Source organism: Cnephaeus nilssonii, assembly GCF_951640355.1.
Source record: "Cnephaeus nilssonii genome assembly, chromosome: 6".
NCBI lineage: Eukaryota > Metazoa > Chordata > Mammalia > Chiroptera > Vespertilionidae > Cnephaeus > Cnephaeus nilssonii.
In genome coordinates this window covers 91,474,914-91,501,666 of record NC_137077.1, presented here as the reverse complement: position 1 = coordinate 91,501,666, position 26,753 = coordinate 91,474,914, and the positions used below count along the sequence as shown (strand labels likewise).

The window sequence follows — 26,753 nt, the reverse complement described above, 5'->3', positions numbered from 1 at the left end:
AGCAGGGGAGGGCAGTTAGGAGGGACCAGGCCTGCAGGGGAGGGCAGTTAGGGGCAATCAGGCTGGCAGGGGAGCAGTTAGGCATCAATCAGGCTGGCAGGGGAATGGTTAGGGGGTGAGCAGGCTGGCAGGCAGAAGCGGTTAGGGGCAATCAGGAAGGCAGGCAGGCAAGCTATTGGGAGCCAGCCGTCCTGGATTGTGAGAGGGATGTCTGGCTGCCTTTTTAGGCCCAATCGGCCTAAATGCACAGTCGGACATCCCCCAAGGGGTCCCAGATTGGAGAGGGTGCAGGCTGTGCTGAGGGACACCCCCGCATCCCCGTGCACGAATTTCGTGCACCAGGCCTCTAGTTCTAGTATATAAAAACCCTGGGTCCATCACAACTGGAGGCTCGACCAACTGGAAGTCAGTCCTGCAGTCAGCACTGGGTTTGTGGATTCTCAGGAGTAAAATAAAACAGGATAAGAATTCTAAGATAATTAATCAAGGTATAAATGGCATTTTGAACTTTAGGGGATTATCACTCCACTGGTAAGTTATTACATATGCACATTGTAGAGTTTGCTGCTATGTTCTTATTTAAAGCAAAGCCAGAAAATGGAAAATTTTTCTTTAACCTTTTTCAACTGTGATTCCATTTTCAGACATTCCTCCTTCTTCTGCTCCAAAGCAATCTCTAGTGTCTTTAGCCGTGAGTCCTTTTTCAGTCCTGAGGAAGCCAGGGAAGAAGCATGCTCTTTCAGATCCAAGAGTGAAGCCTAAAGAAAGCAGCACACATCTAGAATAAATATTAACCATAAATAAAATGGAGATTTAAATTTTTAATTTTATCTTCTTGGTGGCTAGTAGTTTCTTCTGTTATCATATAGTGACATATTTCTATTTCAAGAACATGAAATATAAAACAATATTTACTTGCCCTAGCCGGTTTGGCTTAGAGGACAGAGTGTTAGCCCAGGTCCTGGGTTCAATTCCAATCAAGGGTACTTACCATGATTGCAGGCTTAATCCCTGGCCCTGGTCAGGGAGCGTGTGCAGAGGCAACCAATTGATGTGTCTCCCTCACATTGATGTTTCTCTCTCTCTCTGTGTCTGTCCCTCTCCCTTTCACTCTCTAAAATCAATGGAAAAATATCCTCGGATGAGGATTAATAACAACAAAAATACCAAAAAATTCACTTTAACATTCAAGTCCTAACTAAAATAAGATGAATTCCCAAGAAATACCAATTGAATAATGGTCTAATGAGTTCAACCAATACATATCCATTCCCACAGAATAAATGGAAGTAGATCAAGCTATGTGAACGTAAGTAGTCAACCTCAGTAGTTACACTGACTTAAATATAAAATATGTTTCCCTTTAGAAGAAAAAGTCTAATAGAAACTTAAATTTCCATAAATTTTCTTAAAAATTTGAGAAAGAATATCCTGAGGATGTTCCTAAATCTCATGCATATTACCTGAAGACAAGGCATTAGCCATTTTTGCTATTTATGTCACATTAACAGGACTCTCCAAAAACAAAATAAAAGTAGATTAAGTCAACATTTAACATTTCTCTGCCAATGGTAAGAGCTGTTGTAAATAAATTGTTCTCCTTTTGCATATTCCTTTCATCTATCACCTTTCTTACCATTAGCACAATATTGCTCCAAATGTAACTGGGCTTCAGTTATTTTAGGATCTTTAAAAATGTCACTAACAAATAAATCAATTCATACACTGAAAGAGATAAGACATAGGAATTAAATGATTCAATCTACTATGTCTCTGCAAAGCTTCCTTAAATATACCGTAAGGCCTCCCCAAAAGGCTTGCTATAGGAATATTAAGAAAAATCGTCCAAACACTTTTTTATATGTATTATGTAAACACCAACAGCATATACACACAATGCCCTGACTAAGCAAACCAAATAATTCCATTTTGGTGATCTTAACCTCTTTTTCTGAGAGGTCGCCTTGCAATAGGCTGACTTTTTCTTTCAAGTCTTTAAGATCTTTTTTGTAGTTATCAATTTCCTCTTGCTTCTCTCGCTCATCTCTGTCCCGCTGCTCCTTTAAGCGTTCAATTGTCCGCTCCTGGTGGGAGAGCACATCAATACATGAGAAAATTCCTTTCATACTTCTATTATATGACTATAATTCAACTTTTATCAGATAAAATTTCACACTTCCATCCCCCACTCAAAAGACAGTGATAAATTGTCAGTAATTTACTTTGTAAAGAATTCATCCTTCCTACCTACCTTGCTATAACAAAGATCTGGCTTTGTTATTTTGATTCCCTTGGGTTTCTTTTCACATAATCTCAACTAGTATTAGATATCCCTAAAGTATGTATTCTTTTAGAATAATTCCATTTATTCAGCTCCCAAATACATGTTGCCTACAAGGCAATGGAAGCAACTCACAATTCACATACCAAAAAAAAAAGTGGGGGAGGGGAGAGGGGAGTTTATATGTTGAGTTTAAAACATAAAAAGGATAAAGTAGAGAAAAAATTAAAAATTTTTGTCAACAGATACTCAGGAAGTTTGAAGTTAAGTAATTAAAGTGTATCTCTGGGTATTATTTACCAGTATATTCAAGAATCAAGCCTTGGTTCCTGGCAGGCAACTTGAAACATTGTGAGTCTAAGAGGCTTAAGGAGAGGCTCCATATCTCAGGGAGAAGAGGCTTAAGGAACACTGACCCTATTCCTTTAAAAATATCCTGGCCAATGTGGCTCAGTGGATGAGTGTCGACCTCTGAACCAGGAGTTCAGGGTTCAGTTCCAGTCACGGCACATGCCCCAGTTGCAGGCTCGATCCCCAGTAGAGGGAGTGCAGGAGGCAGCCGATCAATGATTCTCTCTCATTGTTGATGTTTCTATCTCTCCCTCCCTCTCCTTTCCTCTCTGAAATAAATAAAAAATATTTTTAATTAAAAATATTCAGTTAAAATGTCCCACTAAGAGTCCTTACACATCCTTCATTACCACTCATGTTGGGCTTTTTTTTTTTAAATTTAGTCTACCATTACTGAAAACATTGGTTTGTTCATAAAGGCAAAATGAAATAGCAAAGCCAAAACTAGAAAAAGAGCAAATACATTCATTGTATTAATAATTGAAACCCACAAATATATAGGTACCAATGAAACATAATAAAAGAGAACTAATTATATACTGCTTCCTAATGGTCAGTGTCTAATATTCCCATATCCCCAAATTCTAGTTGACCATATATAAAAATAACTTTTCTTTTTCTTCACAAGATCATAGATGGAGCCCTAGCCAGTTTGGCTCAGTGGATATAGAGCATCAGTCTGTGGACTTAAGGGCACTGGGTTCGATTCTGGTCAAGGGCACATACCACAATTACAGTCTCGATCCCCCCCTCCACACACACACACACACACACACACACACACACACACACACCCTGGGTGGGGCACATGTGAGAGGCAACCAATTGATGTCTCTCACGTGGATGTTTCTCTCTCTTTGTCTCTCCCCCTCCCTTCCACTCTCCCTAAAAATCAATGGAAAATATCCTCAGGCCATACCTGATTTGGCTCAGTGGATAGAGTATTGGCCTGTGGATTGGAGGGTCGTGGGTTCAATTCCAGTCAAGGCACATGCCCAGGCTGCAGCTCAATCCCAGAGTGGGGTGAGCAGGAGGCAGTTTCTATCTCTCTCTCCCTCTCCCTTCCTCTCTAAAATCAATAAAAATATATTTTAACAGCGGGAAGGCTGGGGAGTGTTGGGGAGGGAGGGAAATAGATCATCCAAAGTACTTGTATGCATGCATATATGCACACCAATGGACACAAGACACTGGGGAGGGGGGGAAGAGGGCATGCGACAGGGGGTAGGGGAGGCTGGGGGAAGGTCAATGGGGGGAAAAAAAAGGAGATATATGTACTAATATATGTAATACTTTAAACAATAAAAAATTTAAAATATATATATATATATATATATATATATATATATATATATATATATATATCTCCATGGGTAAGGATTAACAAAATAAACAAACAAAACCAAAAATAAAGATCATACATGGGGAACATATGGCTAATTCTAGAAACTTCAACCACTGCCCTGTAGTATAGAATCCATCTTGCCTAGGGACAGATACTTAAATTGCAACAATGAAATAGATTTTCTTTTCCCTTATACTATGTATGTCAGAACAGTTCAGGGAGCTCTTTTCCCTTTTGCCAAAGGGATTTCTTCAGTATTCTATATCCAAGTCTCAGCACTAGAAAAAATATATGATTAATGAGAAAGCAGGAGAAATGTGTATTTCTGGAACAGTCTGGACCAATCACTCACTTTCTCTGCCAGGGCCTCCTCCAAAGTTGTCAAGGCAGTATCGGTGTTGGTGGTATCAGCCTGCAAGGATTTGACTCGTTCTTTCAAGCTGCTCATCTGCTTTTCCTTATCTCTAAGTTGCTCCTGAAGATTTTCAATCTGAGTGTACATATACATTTAAGGAGGGAAAAAAAAATTAAAATAGTCACAACAAGAATAATTTTAAGTTGGAAACAGGTAGATCAGGGCTGCTGTGAGTGTGTAGCCTGTAGAAATAATTTAATCCTAAAGATTTCCGAACTGCAAGCAAAACTTTAAACCCAGAATTTATAGCCAGAACAGAGAAAAGATGCACACACCCATATACATGAATCTCTAAAGAAATAAAGAAAGTGCCTAAGGAGAAAAGACCCAACATACAGAGATGGGGATAGGGAGAGGCACTATGGAGAGGAAAGCCACGAGAAACTGGATTACTTCCAAAATGATAGCATAAATTCCCAGAGGAATGGCTTCACAAATAACAGAGGAAGGACAGAGAATGGAACAGCCAGACATAAGAAAAACGAATCAACTGTATAAGAAAAACTGTGGGTTTTCTATAATAATTTTTATTGAATTTATTAATGTAGCATTGGTTAATAAAATTATACAGGTTTCAGGCATATAATTCTATAGTACATCAACTATATATGGTATTGTGTGTTTACCAAGGAAAAACTATTCTTAACTCATACTGTTAAGTTAGATTTTTATATCATCTTTTATCTAAACATCAATTTAGCATAAGCTCTTTAAGGGCCTGCTTTATTCCACAGAGGAAGAAAAAAGAAATATCTGTCTAGAGTCAATGAGAATTCCTACAAGCAGAACAAATAAGAAAAGCAAAAAGATTTGGTAAATTTAGAATAGGGTGCCATACATACTGTATGGCTTGGATTTTTATTCTTTAACAAAGAAATAAGTATACAGGTAAACCACTGGTAAGCCTGCAATAGGTTCCAGTCTTATCAATAAAAGTCCATACCATGAGAGAAAAGATCATCACAAATGAAAAGCATTGTTTTTCCTTTAGTTTAATCAGACACTACTACCGGAATCTCACATGGATTAGTATTTAGGTTGATCTCACAACCATTCAAAACTATTTTGCCACTCAAAAATCTAGTGCATACTTTATATACATACAGAATGCAAAGCCCTGGTGTTTACATGTTTAACCAGATATTCAGGTCATTCCAGTTGCTAAGATATAAACCTTATAAACACACACAAAAAAGGATACGGTCATGCTGTTGATTAAAGTGCAGTACAAGAACCATTATTTAAAATGAAATTTCACAGAACCAACCAAGTATTATATATAAGAAAACAGAGATTTGTTTTATGAGCTCACCTAATATGCAAATAGCCCTTACATGCATAAGAATAACACCCTTCTTTCTCCTCCATCATTACTATCTAAGAAAGAATTTAAATTAAATTGTCAACAATTCTACTTGTATGATTTACATGAGTCAAACTATTAAAAGAATCCATTATTCTTTGCTAGCAAAAACTTTTCCTAATAATGCTCAGGTGCAAAGGCTGCTAAACAGGTAAAATCCCCATTAACAAGTTCTCCCTAAACTACTTTCTTCTTTAATTACCCAGGTACCTAAACAGATTGACTGTTGTGGGGCTGGAGGGGAGGAAAAAAATGTCTATCCTTGGACTCCTACTTACTTTTAAAGTAGAGGAATAAACACTCCATAGTGAAAGGCACTGACAAAATGAAGAAAGGACAGTGGACACTAAAAATACCTCCTTTGGGTAGGTTGCCATCAGTGAGGAAGACTTGAAATAGACATGTATGTGCAAACTAGCTGCACAAGCATGGAACAAACCCAAAAGATGCTATGATTTTTTCCTTTACCCAGCTTCATGATGGATAACAGCTGAACTTGACTGAAAACTCCTATTGCATATCTTCGCTTTGCTTGTGATTCAAAATTGTGCTTTTTTTGATCAAGGATCTCTGGTTTATATGTGTTACTAACCAGCTGGTATAAGAATGCTACCACATTATTCTTGACATTATTCTCTTCTTTTTCACTAATCTAATGTTGAGGTTATAATAGCTGTTCACCCTGAAAGTCCCATATCATATCATTTTAGTATTTATTATGTATTTCAATACAATTTATAGTGAAGATCTTATTTTATACTCTTTAATTATCCACAGGGTCTGAAATATATATTACAAAATATTTTGAATACAACAGCCAAAAGAAAAAGTGAATCTGTTATCTACATACTTGAATAATTAATAACAACAAAGATGATTGTATGGAATCATATTAAGTATAAGTAATACTCCTTTAAATATGCTCAGAATATCTACACACACACACACACACACACACACACACACACATATACACACACACACACAAAACCCACAACTCTGCATTTTGTAGAAACAGAAACCACAGAGTCCCTAAAATACCAACATGATATCAATAACAACAAAATAATAATAATAATAATAATAATGGTAGTGGTGATAACAAGGACCACTAACACACACAAAAAGAGAGAGTAGTATGTTATGTGGCAGACACTGTTGTAAGAACTTTATATATAGGAACTATTTAAGCATCACCACAAAACTATGAGATAACTACTAGCCAATCTAGCTACAGAAACCTACTCTTTTTTTTTTTAAATATATTTTATTGATTTTTTACAGAGAGAAAGGGAGAGGGATAGAGTGTTAGAAACATCAATGAGAGAGAAACATCGATTCAGCTGCCTCCTGCACACTCCCTACTGGGTATGTGCCCACAACCAAGGTTCATGCCCTTGACCGGAATCGAACCTCGGACCCTTCAGTCCACAGGCCGATGCTCTATCCACTGAGCAAAACTGGTTAGGACCCCCACACACACTTTTTTTTTTCTTTTTAGATTATCCACATTTGTAGATATGGCATTAATTCATTTTCCATTGATTTTTAGAGAGAGTGGAAGGGAGAGGGATCGAGAGAGAGAAACATCAATGTAAGAAACATCCCTTCAATTGCCTTCCTTAGGATCCCTAACCAGGGATCCAACTTGAAACCCAGGTATGTGCCAGGTATGTTCCCTGACCTGGAATCGAATCTGCAACCTTTTGGTGCACAGGACCACGTTCATGCTCAACCAACCTATCCACTTCAGCCTGGCTGTTTATTCAATTTCTGGAATTGTATTTCAATTAATTCTCGCAAAGTCTGTGGTTTAGGTAATATTCACATTTTGCTGATGAGAAAAACAAACAAAAAAACAACCTCTTTGTTTTGAGACATTATTCTTCCTTCATTGCTGCATTTTCCTGCCAGCCCTAGAAAGGCTCTTGACAGCAGTTTCACTTGTATCTAGAGTCAGAAGCATTCTCCTCACCACTTCCCTCTCCAAAGCCTCCTCTGCACTGGTACTGAGGCTGTCCTGGAGGGCGCAGAGGCTAGGTAACAGAGACAATGACAGGATTTGGACCACTGGAGCCACCGTATCCACCTTTCCTCTCCATGCTGGAAAAGGCGGGGCCAGCAACTTCCAGCAGCACCCAGCTTCTGGATAGGCCAAGGTTTGCAGGGATAGCTCTTTGAACACCGTAAGTGCTTCAGTCTCTCCCTCAGGAGCTGCTGTCAACCCCGAGGTTATAGGGCTGCCCTGAAAGTCCTCTGCGCGCCTCCTGTCCGGGGCAAACATAGCAGTGGACTCAGCGATGGAACTGCTATTTTTAGATACTTTTAAACACCCCAGCACTGAGGTAAGACTTGTTTCTTGATTCTGACTCTGCTTCTAGACTGTGGGACGTGTACAAAAAATCCTTAGGCATGCTTCGACTTTCCCTCCTGCCAGGGGCCTTAAATTCTGCACGTACGCTCCCCCCGCCCCCCAGCTGGGTGTGGGCACCACGTCTACCGGAGAACATCGGTGGCCAGGACATTTCTCTGCATTACCTTAGGCTCCTGCGTCTTTGGTTGAGTTGGCTGTTCTGCTTGCTTTGCTCCCCTGCCCTCTTACCCCCGTCAACTTTGGGCCTTGAAAATACCTTAGTTCTCAGGTTTAGCTCAGGTGGTGTTTGGGAAGGTCTCAGACTGCCTGTGTTTGACAGCAGTTCCAGAGACCGAGCAGGTCACGATGGCTTCGTGATTCCTAAATCCCTCCTCTCAGGTCCTTTTTCTAATGGGAGTTAGGTTGCCCAGATATGACACTCATTCAGTTTAGGATTCACCCATAAGGACATGACATATTTGCATGGAACGGCTTTTGCATGGAGGATACCTGCGAGGAGGGGAATCAGCGGTGAAAGGAACCACAGGCGGATTTGGAACCCCCAGACAGAGAACCTCACTCACTCCCCGCATGTCTCCCCACTGCACTCCCTGCATGTCTCCCTCAGCAGCCGGCCTGGGCATGCAGGAGGCTTGGCTTCCTTTGTCGCCCGGGACAAAGGAAGCCAAGCCTCCCGCCCGCTCTGCTGGCTCAGTGGCTCTGGCCTACGCTGCCATTTTTGTGCCCATTGTGGAGTGATGGTTAATTTGCATATTATCCTTTTATTAGATAGGATGTTATTCCCACCCTACCTGGTTTAGCTCAATAAATAGAGCATCAGCCGAGACCGGTTTGGCTCAGTGGATAGAGCGTCGGCCTGCGGACTCAAGGGTCCCAGGTTCGATTCTGGTCAAGGGCATGTACCTTGGTTGCGGGCACATCCCTAGTAGGGGGTGTGCAAGAGGCAGCTGGTCGATGTTTCTCTCTCATTGATGTTTCTAACTCTCTGTCCCTCTCTCTTCCTCTCTGTGAAAAATCAATAAAATATATTTAAATAAATAAATAGATAAATAAATAGAGCATCAGCCCGAGGACTGAAGGGTCCCAGGTTCGATTCCAGTCAAGGGCACATACCTCAGTTGCAGGCTCCAGCCCTGGTCAGGGCACATGCAGGAGGCAACCAATCAATACATCTCTCTTCGATGTTTCTCTCTCTGTCTGTCTCTCCCCCTCCCTTCCACTCTCTCTAAAAACTAATGGGAAAATATCCTTGGCTGAGGAGTAACAAAAAAATAAAAATTAAATTAAATGTTATTCCTTTCTAAAGCAAAGAATAAAGGGTGGGAGTACAAAACCACTGCAAATGCAGAAGTACATCTTCCATGGTAGGAACATATATCTAAACACAATATACTAAAGTGGCAGACAGAACCAAAGATACCTGATATCAGGATTTCAGCATCATATTATTAAAATAGTCTGTACAGCCTGACTTCAAAGGCTAGAAGCCAGTTTACTCACATACATGGAATAAGGAGCACTTAACAATAGAACAGCTAAAAAGCTTTTCTTCTTTTACTTAAATTATATATATATATATATACCCCTAATATGCAAAGTGTCCCCTCGGGAGTTCGACCGACCAGGAGTTTGATCACTCGCTATGATGTGTGCTGACCACCAGGGAGTGGTGTGGAACGAAGGAACGCCCCAGCCACCATGTGGCAGCCAGGGAAGGGAGGCCCTAGCCAGCAGCCAGCAACCGCTAGGGACCCTACCATGCACGAATTTCATGCACTGGGACTCCAATATTTAATAATATTGAAAATTAATAAAATAATCTTATCTAATAAAAGAGTAATATGCAGATGGACCATCATTCCAACACACAAGATGGCTGTCCCCATGTGGTCAAAGATCCTGCCCCCATGTGGACACAAGATGGCCACCACAAGATGGCCAGCAGGGGAGGGCAGTTGGGAGGGACCAGGCCTGCAAGGGAGGGCAGTTGGGGGTTATCAAGCTTGCAGGGGAGGGCAGGTAGGGGTGACCAGGCCAGCAGAGGAGGGAAGTTGGGGGTGACCGGGCCTGTAGGGAAGGGCAGTTTGGGGGGGGGGGACCCAGGCCTGCAGGGGAGAGCAGTTAGGGGCAAATAGGCTGGCAGGGGAGCAGTTAGGCGTCAATCAGGCTGGCAGGGGAGTGGTTAGGGGGTGATCAGGCTGGCAGGCAGAAGCGGTTAGGGGCAATCAGGAAGGTAGACAGGCAAGCAGTTGTGAGCCAGTAGTCCTGGATTGTGAGAGGGATGTCTCAGATTGGAGAGGATGCAGACTGGGCTGAGGGACACCCCCCCTCCCCGTGCACAAATTTTGTGCACCGGGCCTCTAGTTATTGCATAAAATGATATATTTTACCATTCTATAGGCTTTTTTCTACTTTATGTATACCCTATCTGATATAGAAAAAATAATGCATTAAGTACCTATTAGCATATATTTAACTTCTACATGAGTAAAGTTTTGTAGAGATTGAAGGAATTGGTGCTTATTCTATGTATCTGTGTCCTTGACGATAAATGAGGGGGAGGATCAACCAGGTTTATAAATACACTTTATTATCATAGAGAAGAACTAACAATAAAGACTTCAAGAAGAAGCCCGGCCAGTGTGGCTCAATGGTTGATTGTTGACTCATGATCCAGAAGGTCACAGTTCAATTCCCAGTCAGGGCACATGCACAGGTTGCAGGCTCGATCCCCAGTAGGGGATGTGCTAGAGGCAGCAGATCAATGATTCTCATCATTGATATTTCTATCTCTCTCTCCCTCTCCTTTCCTCTCTTTGAAATCAATAAAAATAAATTTACCAAAAAAAAAAAAAAAAGAATTTAAGAAGGACATATTTTTAAAATAACCATTTAGAGAAAGAAGACATTTATTTTAAAATGATCACTCTAATCATAATATAGTTCAGTTAAATGGGTTGGGGAAAAAGTAGAAATAATAAAATTACTATATTTAAGGTTTTCTTTTCCTCATACAACTTTTATTTTACAAAGAAAGAGAAAAACCAATGGAACCAGAGGAAGACTAATGGCAAATGCATGCTACATGTGAATTAATCAAATCTGCATACCAATTCCACACTGGCACAAATTTCTTGACATCTTTGGTTTGGTTTTTATCAGCATTGCCTATTGTCAAAAACTACCATGTTTTATGTGAGTGATTTATTCCTCATAGTCAAGTGGAACTGATTCCTCTGCCTTTGAGGCCCTAATCACTGAAGGTAGAAGAGACTTCCTTGAGGGTACAGTTCTAAGGACAAGAAATCTCAAAACACTTCTTACAATCACCTGGCTACTTTAAACATCATTTGAGGGAAAGAATTTTTTGATGATACCTCCACAGTTGTTCTAAGCAGCCATCAGCATCACATTTATTGTGTGAAGCAAGTTATTCCACAAGTTATTCCACCTTTTATTGTCTTGGTTAATAATACCTTTCAGTATCAGTGGTAGAAATACAGTGTGGATAAACTAATCAGTTGGCACAGAGAGATCTACAGTAATTAATAGAATCTAAAAAGGAAAAAATCCTTAAGTCCCCTAATGTCTAAGCAATTGTTTGTCTACCACTCTACACTCTGGGGAAATGTAAGAACAAGGCACAATTATAATTTTAAAAAATGAGCAGGTTTTGCCCAGACTATTTACAGGGTGGGGTAAAAGTGAGTTTACAGTTGTTCATATGGAAAATAATGCAATTAATAAAATAATAATCTATAATAATAAAAAGGATAATATGATAATCAGATCAGACTTGCTCATGGGACGAAGCCAGGGCTGCGAGGGAAGCCCAGGTCCCAGGTGCCTGCTGGCGGCTGGAGGGAAGCCTGGGTCCCGGGTGCCAGAGAAAAGCCGGTGCTGGCAGCCAGGGGAAGGAAGGCCTACTCTTGCACAAATTTCATGCATCAGGCCTCTAGTACAAGAATAAACTCTGTGCTCTGGCCAGTGTGGCTTAGTTGGTTGAAGCATCTTCCCATGCACTGGAAGGTCGTGGGTTCAATTCCTGGTTTCAGGTTCAATCCTCTGTCAGGGTGAGTATGGGAGGCAACCGATTTATGTATATCTCTCACCTCTCTCTCTCTCTCTCTCTCTCTCTCTCTCTCTCTCTCTCTCTCTCCCTCTTCCCTCTTCCCTCTTCCCTCCCTCCCTTCCACTCTCTCTAAAAATCAATGGAAAACATATTCTCGGGTGAGGGTTAATAACAACAAAAAAGTAATACTTTCTATAATAAAGATAAATAAAAAATAAAAAGTAATAAACTTCATCAGAGTACTACTATATTTATTTTAAAAACTGTTCAAATTGAACTATACAGGAAGTGCAGGTATGACCTTTAGGAAAATACATTCATAGTGCACTGCTCCAGCAGATTTTATTAATTGCTGGGAGGGAAAGTAAGTTCCTTAACAAGACTTGCTCATGGGACAGATAATGGATCTAGGCACCTCTTATATTAAAACTAGTAGCCCGTTTGCACGAAGATTCATGCAATAGACCTTCATTCACCTGGCTGCCTGCACCAGTTTTCTGCCGGCACCGGGGACCCAGGCCTGGGCTGTGGCCACCGCCTTCTGCCTTTTTCAGGGTCGGGGCTTGGCCCCGGGCAGTGGCCTTGGGCTCGGCCGCACCCAACATCCCTGCTAAGGATCGCAGGAGCCGACCCCCAGTGGTTTCCTGCGATCCTTGCAGGCTGCCCGCTGGTGCCCAAGGCCGGGAAAGCCTCCGCCCCAGGCTTTCCTGGCCTTGGGCTCGGCCGCACCCAGCGTCCCTGCTACCGATCGCAGGAGCCGACCCCCAGTGGTTTCCTGCGATCGGTGCAGGCTCCCCGCTGGTGCCCAAGGTCGGGAAAGCCTCGGGCGGCTTTCCCGGCCTTGGGCTCGGCAGCACCCAGCGTCCCTGCTACGGATCGTAGGAGCCGACCCCCTGGTCGTTGCCTGCGATCCGTGCAGACTCCCTGATGGTGCCCAAGGCCGGGAAAGCCTCCGCCCCAGGCTTTCCCGGCCTTGGGCTCCGCCACACCCCAACGTCCCTGCAACGGTTTCCTGGTGGGCGTGGTTGGTGGGCGTGGCTCGGTTGGTGGGCGTGGCTTGGGCGTAGCGAAGGTGCGGTCAATTTGCATATTTGTCTATTATAAGGTAAGACTAGAGGCCCATTGCACGAAATTCATGCACAGGAGTGGTCTCTAGGCTTGGCCAGCGATCCAAGTGCAAGTGTCTGGCGTGGAAGGGCAGGTCCCAGCTGATCTCTGGGCCCTGGGCAGCATTTGGGCCCCTGGGCCCTTGCGCACCCCCCTCCACCTGAGTCACGGTGCCCAAGTCCCCACACGGAGATGCGGTGAGCACGGCCAGACGCCTCGGGCTAGGGCACAGCGTGGGCCTCTGGTCCGCCCAGCGACGCCACACAGAAGCCAGGCGGGCAGCGCACTCTCTCCTGGCCGGCCTCGCAGACTGGCTCCTACGCGAACCCATGGGGAGCCCAGCCGGCCCCTGTGGTCCCGGAGGCTGCAGCCCGGCTCACCCTGAAGAGGCCACACGGGTGCAGGGCGGGCTCCTCACAGGCACCTGGCACCTGAGCGCAGGGGCTTCCCTGGCGCGCAAGCCTTGGCGTCCCCGGGGAGGGTAGCAGGGGGAGTGGGAGCAAGCTCAGTGGACATCCTGCATTCTCACCGCACCTCCATCCCCGTCACCCCCCGCCCCTGCCCCCAAGTAGCCAACCCCCACCATGTTCCATGCCACTCTCTGGTGGTCACTGCACATCATAGCGAGTGGTCAAACTCCCAGTCTCTTGGTTGAACTCCCGGTCGAACAACTGCCCGAGGGGACAATTTACATATTAGGCTTTTATTATATAGGATAACTGGATAATATGAAGCAAAAGCTAGTGAGACCAAAAGTGACTGCCAGTCAAAATCTGCTTAGTAGACATTTATAGAAATGGTTCAAGTACTGCTTTTTATATCTGGCAGGCATATGTAAAACCTTGACCAACCTTCCTGTACTACAATTGCTCAAAAAAAAAAAACAGGATCCATGAATCCACAATGGCAATCCTTCTGAGATAGTAGCAATGGTGAGACAACACAATGCACATTATCTATATGAATGGTATCCCTTGAGTTGTACAGTAACAATGGCTATCTAGATAGAAGTCTTACATCAATTAGTTTACTACATTTTAGTGATGAAAGAACCAATATTTTTAAATAACTAAAGCAGACACACTAGGCTTAAAGAAAGAAAAAAAACAGCCACTATCCCTTGTATTATTTATTAACAATAACAAAGTTGAAAAAAATAAAATAAATAATAATAGAAGACTGGCTAAATTATATATGATCTGGATAGAATATTATGAAACCTGTATAATTCAAATACATGAGGATTAAATCAAAGGTATTTGAGGGAATCTTATCAAATTTAATAAAATTTTCCTCAGAAATTTGTATTTCTAATCTGGAAAACTCCTCTAGGAAAAAAAGTGTTAGGAGAAAAAAATAAGGAGGTCTGACAATTACAGAAAAATAAAACAGATAAAGGACAAAATACATGTCTGATACTTGAAGCTATTTTCTTCTAGTTAGGAAGTACATAGTGGTGTGGCAGACAGAAGGAAAAACACAAAAAGCTACTTCATCCAAATTTGATTTAACGACTTCTTCATGTGGTTATTTCAACTTCTCAACTAAAGTTGACAGGTACCTGGGCATCTATCCAAATAGCCATTCCCACAGGTAAGAAGGCAATGCAATGCAAGTTAATTCATGTCAAATTATAAGCAGTTTTAAGCAGAAGAAAATATTGACTGTGCATCAAAACTTTAATCAAACATTCTTTTTTTTCAAATCCTTTGTCCCTTTCTAGATACTTATCTAGGTATTTATTACTCTGACAAGTTCCTGCTACAATGTCTTCTGAGATACCACTAAGAACATTTGTCACAATAGAGATCTGACTGTTCCATATTGACTTGTTAACTACCAGTTCTCAAGTTTAAAATGTGTGGTCAAAAAAAAAGTCAGGACCTTCTGAACTAAAGCTTGCCAGACTCTGAGAATATTAATATGGCATACTATCAATAGAAAATGATAGAGATAAACAAATCCTCAAATTATTCACTAAGTTACCTAAAAGTCCAAAGAAATATATAATAATAAAAGCGTAGTATGCTAATTAGACCAGACGTCCTTCCGGACCACCTTCCAGACAAAGCCAGGGCTGCAAGGGAAGTTCGGGTCCCGGGTGCCAGAGGGAAGCCGGTGTCGGCAGTCGGGAGAAGGAAGGCCTACTCTTGCACAATTTCGTGCATTGGGCCTCTAGTGTTTTAATAAAAATCAAAATGACTTCTACATTGTACAAAGCATTACAACATAAGCTTTTGAATAGTTCTTATTTATATTATGCCCTAGAACTCAAAAATAAAGCCTTTATCCAAAGGGTATGTTCTGTCAGGTTCAATCCTATTGCTTCCATGATAATGTTGATAGAACAAATTTCCCCAGGTGAAAAATACAAGGCTATTTAAAAACACAAACATCCTTATCCCAGGGAGGCAAGGTTGGTTCAATCAATATAATGTATGTACCCTATTAAAACCACATGCTCATCTCAATAAATACAAAAAAAAAGCATTTGACAAAATCCAACAACTTTTCATGATAAAAACAAAAATACACTAGGAGTAGAAGGGAATGTCCTAAACCTGATAAAAGGCATCTATGAAAAACCCATAGTTAACATCGTGCTGATAAAAAATGAAAAGTCTTTCCCCTAAGATAAAGAACAAGATAAGGATGTCTGCTCTCACCACTTCTATTTATCATTGCACTGGACAATCAGGGAAGGGCAATTAGGTAAGAAAAAATATATATTGGAAAGGAAGAAGTATAACAATCTCTATCGACAGATGGCATAATCTTATATATAGAAAATATTAAAGAATTCACTACAATACTATTAGAGCTAATAAACAAGTTTAACAAAGTTGCAAAATGTAAGATAACAATATTTAAAAATCAGTTGTATATCTGTATATAAAAAATGATTAACCTGATAATGGAATGAAAACAATTCCACTTACAATAGCATCACAAAGAATAAGATATTTAAAAATAAATTTAAAGAAATGCAAGACTTGTAAACTTAAAACTCCGAATCATCAATAACAGAAATTAAAGACAATGTAAGTTTAAAGACTTCCTGTAACAACTGAAAGACTTGATATTGTTAAGATGGCAATATTCCCCAAACTGATAAACAGATTCAATTCAATCCGCCTAACAAAATTCTAAATGCCTTTTTTACAGAAATGGACACAGTGATCTCAAAATTCATATGGAATTACAAGAGACCCCCAAAAAGCCAAAACAATCTTGAAAAGAAACAAAGGTAAAGGATTCACAGTTCCCATTACAAAGCTACAGTAATCAAGACAGTGTGGGGTGGCACATGGATAGACATATATATCAATGGAATAGAATCTAGAGTTCAGAAATTAACATGTCTATGGCCAACCGATTTTCAGCAAGTGTCCCAAGACAACTCAATGGGGGAAAGAAGAGTCTTTTCAACAAATGCTGATGGGACAACTAAATATTCACATGCAAAATAATAAAGTTGGATTCCTACACTACACTATAAACAAAAATTAAATTGGAATGGATCAAAGACATCAATGGAAAAGCTAAAACTATAAAACTCAGAGAAGAAAATGTAGGACAAAATCTTCATGACCTTCAATTAGACAATATTTTCTTATATATAACACCAAAAGCATAAGCAACAAAAAAAACCCAAGATAAATTAGATTCAACAAAATTTAAAACTTGTTTGCATAAAAGAATATCAAGGAAATGAAGAGATAACCCACAAAATGGGAGAATATTTGCAAATCACATATCTGATATGTTGGAGCCTGCAGAATATATACTTCCTAGAAGTCAACAATAAAAAGACAAATAACTCAATTTGAAAATGGGCAAAAGATTTGAAAAGACATTTCTCCAAAGAAGACATATAAATGGTCAACAAGCACATGAAAAGATGTTCAACATCATTAGTCACTATGGAAATGCAAATTAAAACCACAATAAGAGCCCTGGCTGGTTTGATTCAGTGGTTAGAGCATGGGTCGTGGGTTCAATTCTAGGTCAAGGGTACGTACTTCAATTGGGGTGAGTGCAGGAGGCAACCAATCCATGTATCTTTCTCACATCAATGTTTTTCTTTCTCTCTCCACCCCACTTCCATTACTTCCACTCTGTCTGAAAATTAGTGGAAAAAATATCCTCAGGTGAGGATTTTAAAAAACCACAATAAGATACCAATGCACAGCCATCAGAATGGCTATTTTAAAAAAGAAATAACAAGCATTAGCAGGAATGTAAAATTATGTAGCTGCTTTAGAAAGTTTGGCAGTTCCTTATAAAGTTAAACATGAATTAACATTAATTCCATTCCTAGATATACTGTATATCCAAGAGAAAGGAAAAGATATATTCATACAAAACCCTGTGCTTGAACATTCAGAGAATCATTGTTCATAATATCTAAAAAGTGGAAACAACCCAAATTTCTATGCACTGATGAATAAACAAAATTTGGTATATTCCTTACAATGGAATAATCAGCCATAAAAAGGAATAAAATATTGATACTTGCTACAACATGAATGAATCCTGAAAATATTACCTTAAAGAAGCCAGACACAAAAAACACAGCCTATCTAATAAAGATGGAATATGCTAATTGACCCTCATGCCATCACGGTGCCCACAGCCAATAAAGAGGAAATATGCTAACTGACTGCCCCAACCTCAAAGATGGCGGCACCCACAGCCAATAAGAAGGGAGTATGCTAATTGACTACCACGCCCTCAAAGATGGCAATGCCCACAGCCACATGATGGCGGCACCCACAGCCACAAGATGGTGGCGCCCATTCCCCTCAGCCCCGCCGGGGCAGCAGGTGCATGGAAAGGCCAGGTCCGCCCCCAGGCAGGCCAGGCCGCTCCACACGCCTGCCTCCCGAGTCCCCCAGTTCCCTCAGCCCCCCAGCCGCCCTTTCTCTATAATAGAAGTGTCAACCAAATTTGAGATCAACAATGACAGATGGAAACACACGCATGAAATTGGTGCCAGCGAGAGCTTTTATATGTATCACACATGTGAGAGTCAACTTAGCCTTTTATAGATATAGGATAAACTTGCTTAATTAGACCTGCTTTCTGATTTAGCTAACCTTTTTCCAGCCCAGTGAAGCACCCCAATTTCTTTTTCAGGTAATTGTCAGCAACTTAGCAGTAAATATCAACATGAAGCAGATTATTATTGTAGATCACACAGGGAGAACAAAGGGTAAAATATTTAACTGCAGCAGTATTTGACTATACTCTGCACAGTGAGAAAACCTGAAGTCATTTTCAATGTCCACCATTTCTTACTTCTTTTCAGTCAGGTCAAGTTTCTAAGCTTTCTAAATCGCTGTTTTCCAGCTAATGAAAAGAAAATAGGATTCCACAAGTCTCCTATATACCTACTCCAGGACTTCTGTGAGGATCAAATGAGATGAGGCACAGGAAAAGGCTTCACAGATATTTGGTTACAGTGTGAAATGTTTCCACATGGCTATAAAGCAAGTCCTGTTCCTGGGCTGAAGAAACTCCAAGGAGGCTAGTAGCTAGGGAGAGGAAGCTGGGTGTTGCTATGTGACGTCATTACCCGGACAGACACTTAGCATATTAGCCTTTTATATATATACTAGAGGCCCGGTGCACGAAATTCGTGCACGGAGGGGGGTTGTCCCTTAGCCCAGCCTGTACCCTCTCCAATATGGGACCCCTCAAGGGATGTCTGACTGCCCGTTTAGGCCTGATGCCGGTGGGATCGGGCCTAAACGGGCAGTCGGACATCCCTCTCACAATCCAGGACTGCTGGCTCCCAACTGCTTGCCTGCCTGCCTTCCTGATTGCCCCTAACCGCTTCTGCCTGCCAGCCTGATCACCCCCTAAACCACTCTGCTGCCAGCCTGTTTGCCCCCAACTTCCCTCCTCTGCCAGCCTGGTCACCCCTAACTGCCCTCTCCTGCAGGGTTGATCACCTCCAACTGCCCTCTCTTGCAGGCTTGGTCCCTCTCAACTGCCCTCCCTTGCAGGCCGGGTGCCTCCCAACTGCCCTCTCCTGCTGGCCATCTTGTGGTGGCCATCTTGTGTCCACATGGGGGCAGGATCTTTGACCACATGGGGGCAGCTATATTGTGTGTTGCAGTGATGATCAATCTGCATATTACTCTTTTATTAGATAAGATAGAGGCCTGGTACAGGGGTGGGGGCCAGCTGGTTTGCCCTGAAGGGTGTCCCGGATCAGGTGGGGTTTCCCTTGGGGCGTGGGGCGGCCTGAGCGAGGGGCCTGTGGTGGTTTGCAGGCCGGCCACGCCCCCTGGCGACCCAAGCGGAGGCCCTGGTATCTGGAATTTATTTTCCTTCTACAATTGAAACTTTGTAGCCTGGAGCAGAGCCAAGCCTGGGGCTCCCTCCGAGGCCGGAAGCCATTTCTGTTGGGGTTATAATTGAAACTTTGTTGCCTTAAGCGGGTGGGCCCAGCCAGGGTGTGCGAAAAGTTTTGCTTCCCCTGTTGCCGGCAGCAACCCTGGCCTGCTCTCTCAAGCTCCATTCTGCCGCCATTTGTTTGAATTTGTTTACCTTCTATAATTGAAACTTTGTAGCTTGAGTGGAGGCTTAGACCTGGCAAGAGCAGGCGGAAAGCTTGGCTTCCTCTGTTACCTAGGAAACCTTGCTCTCTGTGGCTGTAGCCATCTTGGTTTGGGTTAATTTGCATACTCGCTCTGATTGGATGGTGGGCGTGGCTTGTGGGCGTGGCTTGTGGGTGTATCGGAGGTATGGTCAATTTGCATATTTGTCTATTATTAGAGAGGATAGATAGATGCCATCCCAATATATTTAATATTTTTAAAATATTAAATATTTAAATATTTAATATTTAATATTTAAAATAAATAAAAGATAATTTATAACAAGGTAAACTAAGATCCTTCACTTTTTTCAAGAATAATTTTTCAGTCATTATAAAATGTCACTTATATAAGTTCAGCTTCATTTAAAAAGAGTTACTATTAACAAGCTGGAAATTAAATTAGTCTCTGAAAGTTCCAACTATTTACCTCCTTAAGGTTTACTTGAAAAAGGGAGGGTAAAAAAGTTATATGAAGCAAAGTAAATCCACATGTAGAAATATCATCACTCATTATACTTCATTCACTATGCATTGTTTTCTTTTCAAAAAATGGTATTTCAAAAATTTAGCTATACATATTCTCCATAAACAACAAATTTTAAATAAACTGAGTTCTATTAAAATTATAGGTAAAAGAAAGAAAGGGGAAATTTCTAATGCCTAAGTATATTAAGTTTCCAACTTAAAATTTGATTGGGGCCCAACTTGGCCTTCTCTTATCCTCTTTAACACTGACTTAAAAAAATAATAACATTTAGAAAACACTGCAATTAATCCTTATGAAAAATAAAACAGCAACATTTTATTTTTTTTATTTTTTAGCTGCATTTAAAAAATAATTCTTTATTGTTGAAAGTATTACATATGTCTCATCCCCCCCCCCCATTGACTCCCGCCAGCCCACCCTCGACCCCCCATCCTGCCCCAAGACCTCACCGCCCCATTGTCTGTATCCATGGACCATGCATATATGCATATAAGGTCCTTGGTTGATTACCTCCCACCCACCCTCCCCTGCCTTCCCTCTGAGATTCCGCACTCTGTTCCATGCTTCAAGTCTCTGGATCTACTCGGTTAACCAGTTTATTTTGTTCATTAGATTCTACATGAGTGAGATCATGTGACACTTCTCTTTCTCTGACTGACATATTTCACTTAGCATGATACTCTCCAGGTCCCTCCATGCTAAAACAGCAACATTTTTAAAAATACTAATTTTCTCTGAATAAATTAGTAAATATTATTTTTAATGATAAAACATATTCTCCTTTCCATTCTATGATATATAAAAAAATAAAGACATTTACACTGCCTTAGCCAAGACTCCACAGAAAACAAAAAGACTATAAAGAACCTACTCTTTCTGACTTCCTATCAAAAACAAAATAAAGGAGATTGAAAGAACCAATCTAGGAACCACCCCCCCATTACCCTCCAATAAACCCCATCTAATTCTAGAATATCAATTAGTTTTCTGCTACTGTTAAATCTAAATTCTAAATTCCAAAACCTAGTAAATTATAGAAGCAAGGAAGGTAAAATAAACAGAAGTTACAGAAACACAGAAGGGAATGATAATAACATCTACATCAGCAAATTAAACCCCAAGCTACATTATCATTTATAATCAATCAAGAAGCTGAACAATTTTAACATAGACTTTTAATGCAGCTCAGATCTAAATGCTCAATTACATTTTCCAGGTCAGTGACACTGTATAATAAAAGTGTAGTATGCAAATTGTCCCCTCTACTGGGAGTTCTTCCGGGAGTTCGACCAGGGAGCGGGGCAAGCTGGGGTAAGGGAGGGAGGCCCTAGCTGGCAGCAGGTAACTGGAGGAAGGGGAAGGAGGTCCCAGGAAGGAGGCCCCGGTGGCAGAGGCGGCCAGGAGAAGGGAGGGAGTACTTGGCCGGCCACTGCTAGGGACCCTACCAGTGTATGGATTTCGTGCACTGGGCCTGTAGTCTACACTAATAAAATAGAAATATGCAAATTGACCGTACCTTCACGACGCCCACCAGCCAATCAGGAGTGAGTATGCAAATTAACCCAACAAAGCTGGCAGGTTAATTTGCATATGCAGGCTCCGAGCGGCCAGGGCAGGTCGCTTGCGATGTTGCCATGGTGACAATGAAGGCGTTCCACACGGCCCCAGCCACTCCAGGCCTCTGGGCAGCGTGGGAAGGCGGAAAGGCGGCTCCAGGCCGGAGTGAAGGCAGTGCCGACAGCCAGGGGAAGGAGGGCCCATTCTTGCACAAATCTTCGTGCATTGGGCCTCTAGTTTATTATAAAGATAAGAAATTTACTGTAACACAAAACTACTTTAAACCATAGGGGAGAACCTGGGAAGGAGGAGCCCAATGCTAATCCCATTGAACAGCATGTTTGACCATCTCCTATTGTCCCTTTTCGTTCTCTGACCATAGGATTATTCCAGTACATACAAATGCATACATTACCTAGAAAGCTAGAAGACTGTGGGTGGGAAGTGGTGCCTAATCAGAGCCAAAATTAGTCCAAAAACAATGACGTTTTTAAAAATGCATATCTAATATGCCAAAAGTAATGCCAATATATTATTTCCTGGTATTCCTCCTTAAATATTAAAGTATTTAAAGATTATTTAAACATACAATTATAAATAATTAACCATTATTTCAAATATTATACTACATATTATATTACATGGTATATATTACATATCCTATTTAATAGAGCTAATAGTCGTCACGCTGTCACGCCGTAACGGCTCAGACACTCAACACTGGGGAGAGAGGAATGGGGACCAGCCAGGCACAAAAGAGCTTGCAAGAGAGGAATGGGGACCAGCCAGGCTGCAGCCCGGGAGAGGGACAATCCGCCCGCCCTGCGGTCCCGAGCGCCAGTGGCTGTGCCTGCGCCTGCGGCCTGGGAGAGGGACAAGCAATCCACCCCACGGTCCCAGGCGCCAGTGGCTGGAACTGCGGCCCGGGCGAGGGACAAGCTGCATGCCCCATGGTCTCAGGCGCCAGTGGTAGGGGCTGCAGCCCGGGAGAGGGACAAGTTGCCTGCCCCGCAGTCCCAGGCGCCTGCAGCCCAGGTGAAGCCGCCCACCCACAATCCCCTGCGGCTGTGGCCAGCCTGGGCAAAGCCAGCCTGGGTCCTGGGTGCCTGTGGCCTGGCAGAGAAAGGGAATCCTGGGTCTCGAGTGCGGGGTGAGGCAGAGGTGATTAGGGGTGATCAGGGGAGCAGTGCGGGGTGATCAGAAAGGCAGGCAGAGGTGGTTAGGGGTGATCAGACAGGCAGGCAGGTGAGCGGTTAGGAGCCAGCGGTCCTGGATCGCGAGAGGCAGTCGGATATCCCCCAAGGGGTCCTGGATTGCAGAGGGTGCAGGCCAGGCTGAGGGACTTCTCCCCCACCCCCACCCCTGTGCACAAATTTCATGGACCGGGCCTCTAGTATTACATAATATTTAACATCTACATCTATATATGTTATGAAGTATAATAATAAAATAAATACAAAAACCCATTACCTATCTAAAGAATGAGAGCATTACCTAAACTACTTCAAATATTTATACATATATTCTTCCTCATCCCATCTTTCTGCCTTCCCCCACCTCCAGAAAAAATGACTTTGCATCCTAGCTGGTTTGGCTCAGTGGATAGAGAGTCAGCCTGCAGACCAAAGGGTCCTGGGTTTGATTACGTCAAGGGCACGCACCTTTGTTGCAAGTTCCTCCCCGGCCTGGGTGCTGGCCCATGCAGGAGGCAACCAATCAATGTGTTTCTCTCACATCAATGTTTCTCTGTCTTTCCCTCTCTTCCACTCTCCCTAAAAGATCAATGGAAAAATATCCTCACTGAGGATTAACCAAAAAAATAAATAAATAAATACTTCGCTGAATTTTTACCCTAAATATTTCCTTGCCTTAAAACTAAAATAATATGTTCTACTGTGTGACTATTCTGCAATTTACTTAACTCATTCTTCTGTCAATGGACATTTGTACATGTTTCCTCCATTTTTGTTTTGTTTTGTTTTGTTTTGTTTTGTTTTGTTTTGTTTTGTTTTGTTTTGAATCCAAGTAAGATACTATGAGCATTCTTATACATGTATCGGAGTTCATCTATAGCATATGGATCTGGGTATGCTTATTTTTAATTTAATAAGATAAGTGCTCTCCAAAGTAGTTGTACCAATTTAAAAAACCAACAGCATTGCAGGAGAAATCTGGTTGCCATATTTACCAGCACTTAATATTGTCAGATTTCTTACTTTTGCCAACATAGCATAAAATTACAGGTATAAAATGGTTTCTTAATCTGGTCTTATTTTACATTCTCCTGATTACAGTGAGGGTAAATTACTTCTCATATTTATGTGTCATGTGTATTTCCTCTTTTATATCTTATTAATACATACATAGCTTATAAAAGTATAAAAATATACATTTTCCTGACCTAAGAAAAAACAAGTGTTTATCTCTGGAACAGAATAGAAAGGAATATTATCAAGAAAAGATATACCAAGAAACTTCAACTGCATATGAAATTTTATTTCTTAAGCTGAGTAATTAAAATTACTTATATTATTCTTTATACTTTTTTGTATCTCTGAAATAATTAAATGAGTGGATAAAATAAAATGAGGGGGGGAGCTGTGGTACATTTACACTATGGAATACTACTTAGCTGTAAAAAGGGAAGGAAATTTTACCCTTTGCAATAACATGGATGGACCTGGAGGGCATTATACCAAGTGAAATAAGCCAATAGAGAAAGGCAAGTACCACGTGATTTCACTCATATGTGGAATTTAATGAACAAAATGAACTAAAAGCAAAATACAGACAGACTCATAGAGAGAGAGCAGGTTGACACCTGTTAAGAAGGTGGAGGAATTGAGCAAAAAAGGAAAAGAACTCCTGGACATAGACAACAGTGTGGTGATTGCCAGGAAGAGGGTGGGTGGGGGGAGGTGGAAGAGGGCATCCTTCCTATCTAATAAAAGAGTAATATGTAAATTGACCATCACTCCAACACACAAGATGGCTGCCCCCATGTGGTCAAAGATGGCTGCCCCCATGTGGACGCAAGATGGCCACCACAAGATGGCCTGCAGAGGAGGGCAGTTGGGAGGGACCAGGCCTGCAAGGGAGGGCAGTTGTGGGCCATCAGGCCAGCAGGGAAGGGCAGATGGGAAGGATCAGGCCTGCAAGGGAAGGCAGTTGGGGGCGATCAAGCCTGCAGGGGAGGGCAGTTAGGGGTGACCAGGCTGGCAGACGATGGAAGTTGGGGGCAACTGGGCCTGCAGGGAAGGGCAGTTGGGGGTGACCAGGCCTACAGTGGAGAGCCGTTGGGGGAGACCAGGCCTGCAGGGGAGGGCAGTTAGGAGTGACCAGGCCTGCAGGGGAGGGCAGTTAGGGGTGGCCAGGCCTGCAGGGGAGGGCAGTTAGGGGCAATCAGGCTGGCAGGGAAGCAGTTAGGCATCAATCAGGCTGGCAGGGTAGTGGTTAGTGGGTGATCAGGCTGGCAAGCAGAAGCGGTTAGGGGCAATCAGAAAGGCAGGCAGGCGAGCAGTTGGGAGGCAGCAGTCCTGGATTTTGAGAGAGATGTCCGATTGCCCGTTTAGGCCCGATCCTACTGGACATCCCTCGAGGGGTCCCAGATTGGAGAGGGTGCAGCCTGAGCTGAGGGACACACACCCCTCCCCGTGCACAAATTTCGTGCACCGGGCCTCTAGTAGGGGGAAAAATGGTGATGGACGGAGACCTGACTTAGGGTAATGAACACACAATACAGTGTACAGATGATATGCTGTAGAATTGCACACCTGAAACCTGTATAATTTTGTTAACCAGTGTCACCCCAATAAGTTCAATTAAAAAATTAAATTACTTAATATATTATTCTTTATACTTTTTTGTATTTCTAAAATAAATTAAATTGTAAAATATAAAAAGACAGTATAAATGCACGGTCAACAAGCATGAACTTGGGAACTACTAGTATAGCACTCATGACCTTTCCTGAAAAAGTATTCAAAGGAATTCTTGGGCAACCAAGAATTACTACATAAACATTTAAACCTTGGGAATAGTTGATCTGTGATGTTACAAGACTAGTGGTAAAAACATTAAATTCACTTAAACAAAGAAATAAAGGCTGAACAGTATGAGTTACAATTATAGAAAAGAATGTTTTTTCCCCTTGAAAAGCAACACAATGTAAATCTGAGAAGTCCTATGAACACAGCAAAAGACAATAAAGCTTATCAACAAAAAGCTGGAAGGAAGCATTATAAATGAACTAATTATTGTTCAGAAATAGTAGTCAATAGATGCAGCTTCACTTTTAAAATTGTTAAATCAAGGCATAGAAAATTAAGTGTGTTGCTTAAAGTAACAAAGAGTTTCAGGAAAACTAGGCACAATTATAAACTTTTCCAACACCATGAACTGTTGCAACCATTTTATTAAAGCTAATGGTCAAGTCTCAATTTCATTTTACTAGTATTTAACTCAGCAGTATTTGACAAAGTTGATCATTCCCTCCTCTTTAAAACTTTTGAAACTTGACTTCTAAGGTATCACATTCCAATCAAAATAGTAAAATGATTGCCCAGCTGGCATGGCTCAGTGGTTGATCATCGACTTATGAACCAGGAGATCACGGTTAGATTCCCAGTCAGGGCACATGACCAGATTGCAGGCTCAATCCCCAATAGGGGGTGTACAGGAGGCTGCCAATCAATGATTCTCTCTCATCATTCATGTTTCTATCTCACTCTCCCTCTCCTTTCCTCTCTAAAATCAATAAAAATATATTTTCTTTAAAAATAGTAAAAAGAT

General features: G+C 41.8%; 1 protein-coding gene across 6 annotated transcripts in view; it reads right to left on the bottom strand.

The window, feature by feature from the left end:
• ERC1 (ELKS/RAB6-interacting/CAST family member 1) overlaps window positions 1–26,753 on the bottom strand; it is a 519,277-nt gene that overhangs the window by 334,428 nt on the left and 158,096 nt on the right. For all 6 annotated transcript variants that reach the window (XM_079775049.1, XM_079775046.1, XM_079775048.1 and 3 more), the window contains 3 exons: window positions 4,330–4,467; window positions 1,944–2,084; window positions 618–758 (listed from right to left, as the gene is read on the bottom strand). In XM_079775049.1, coding sequence (XP_079631175.1) covers window positions 618–758; window positions 1,944–2,084; window positions 4,330–4,467 — 420 coding nt within the window. The remainder of the gene's footprint in view (window positions 1–617; window positions 759–1,943; window positions 2,085–4,329; window positions 4,468–26,753) is intronic.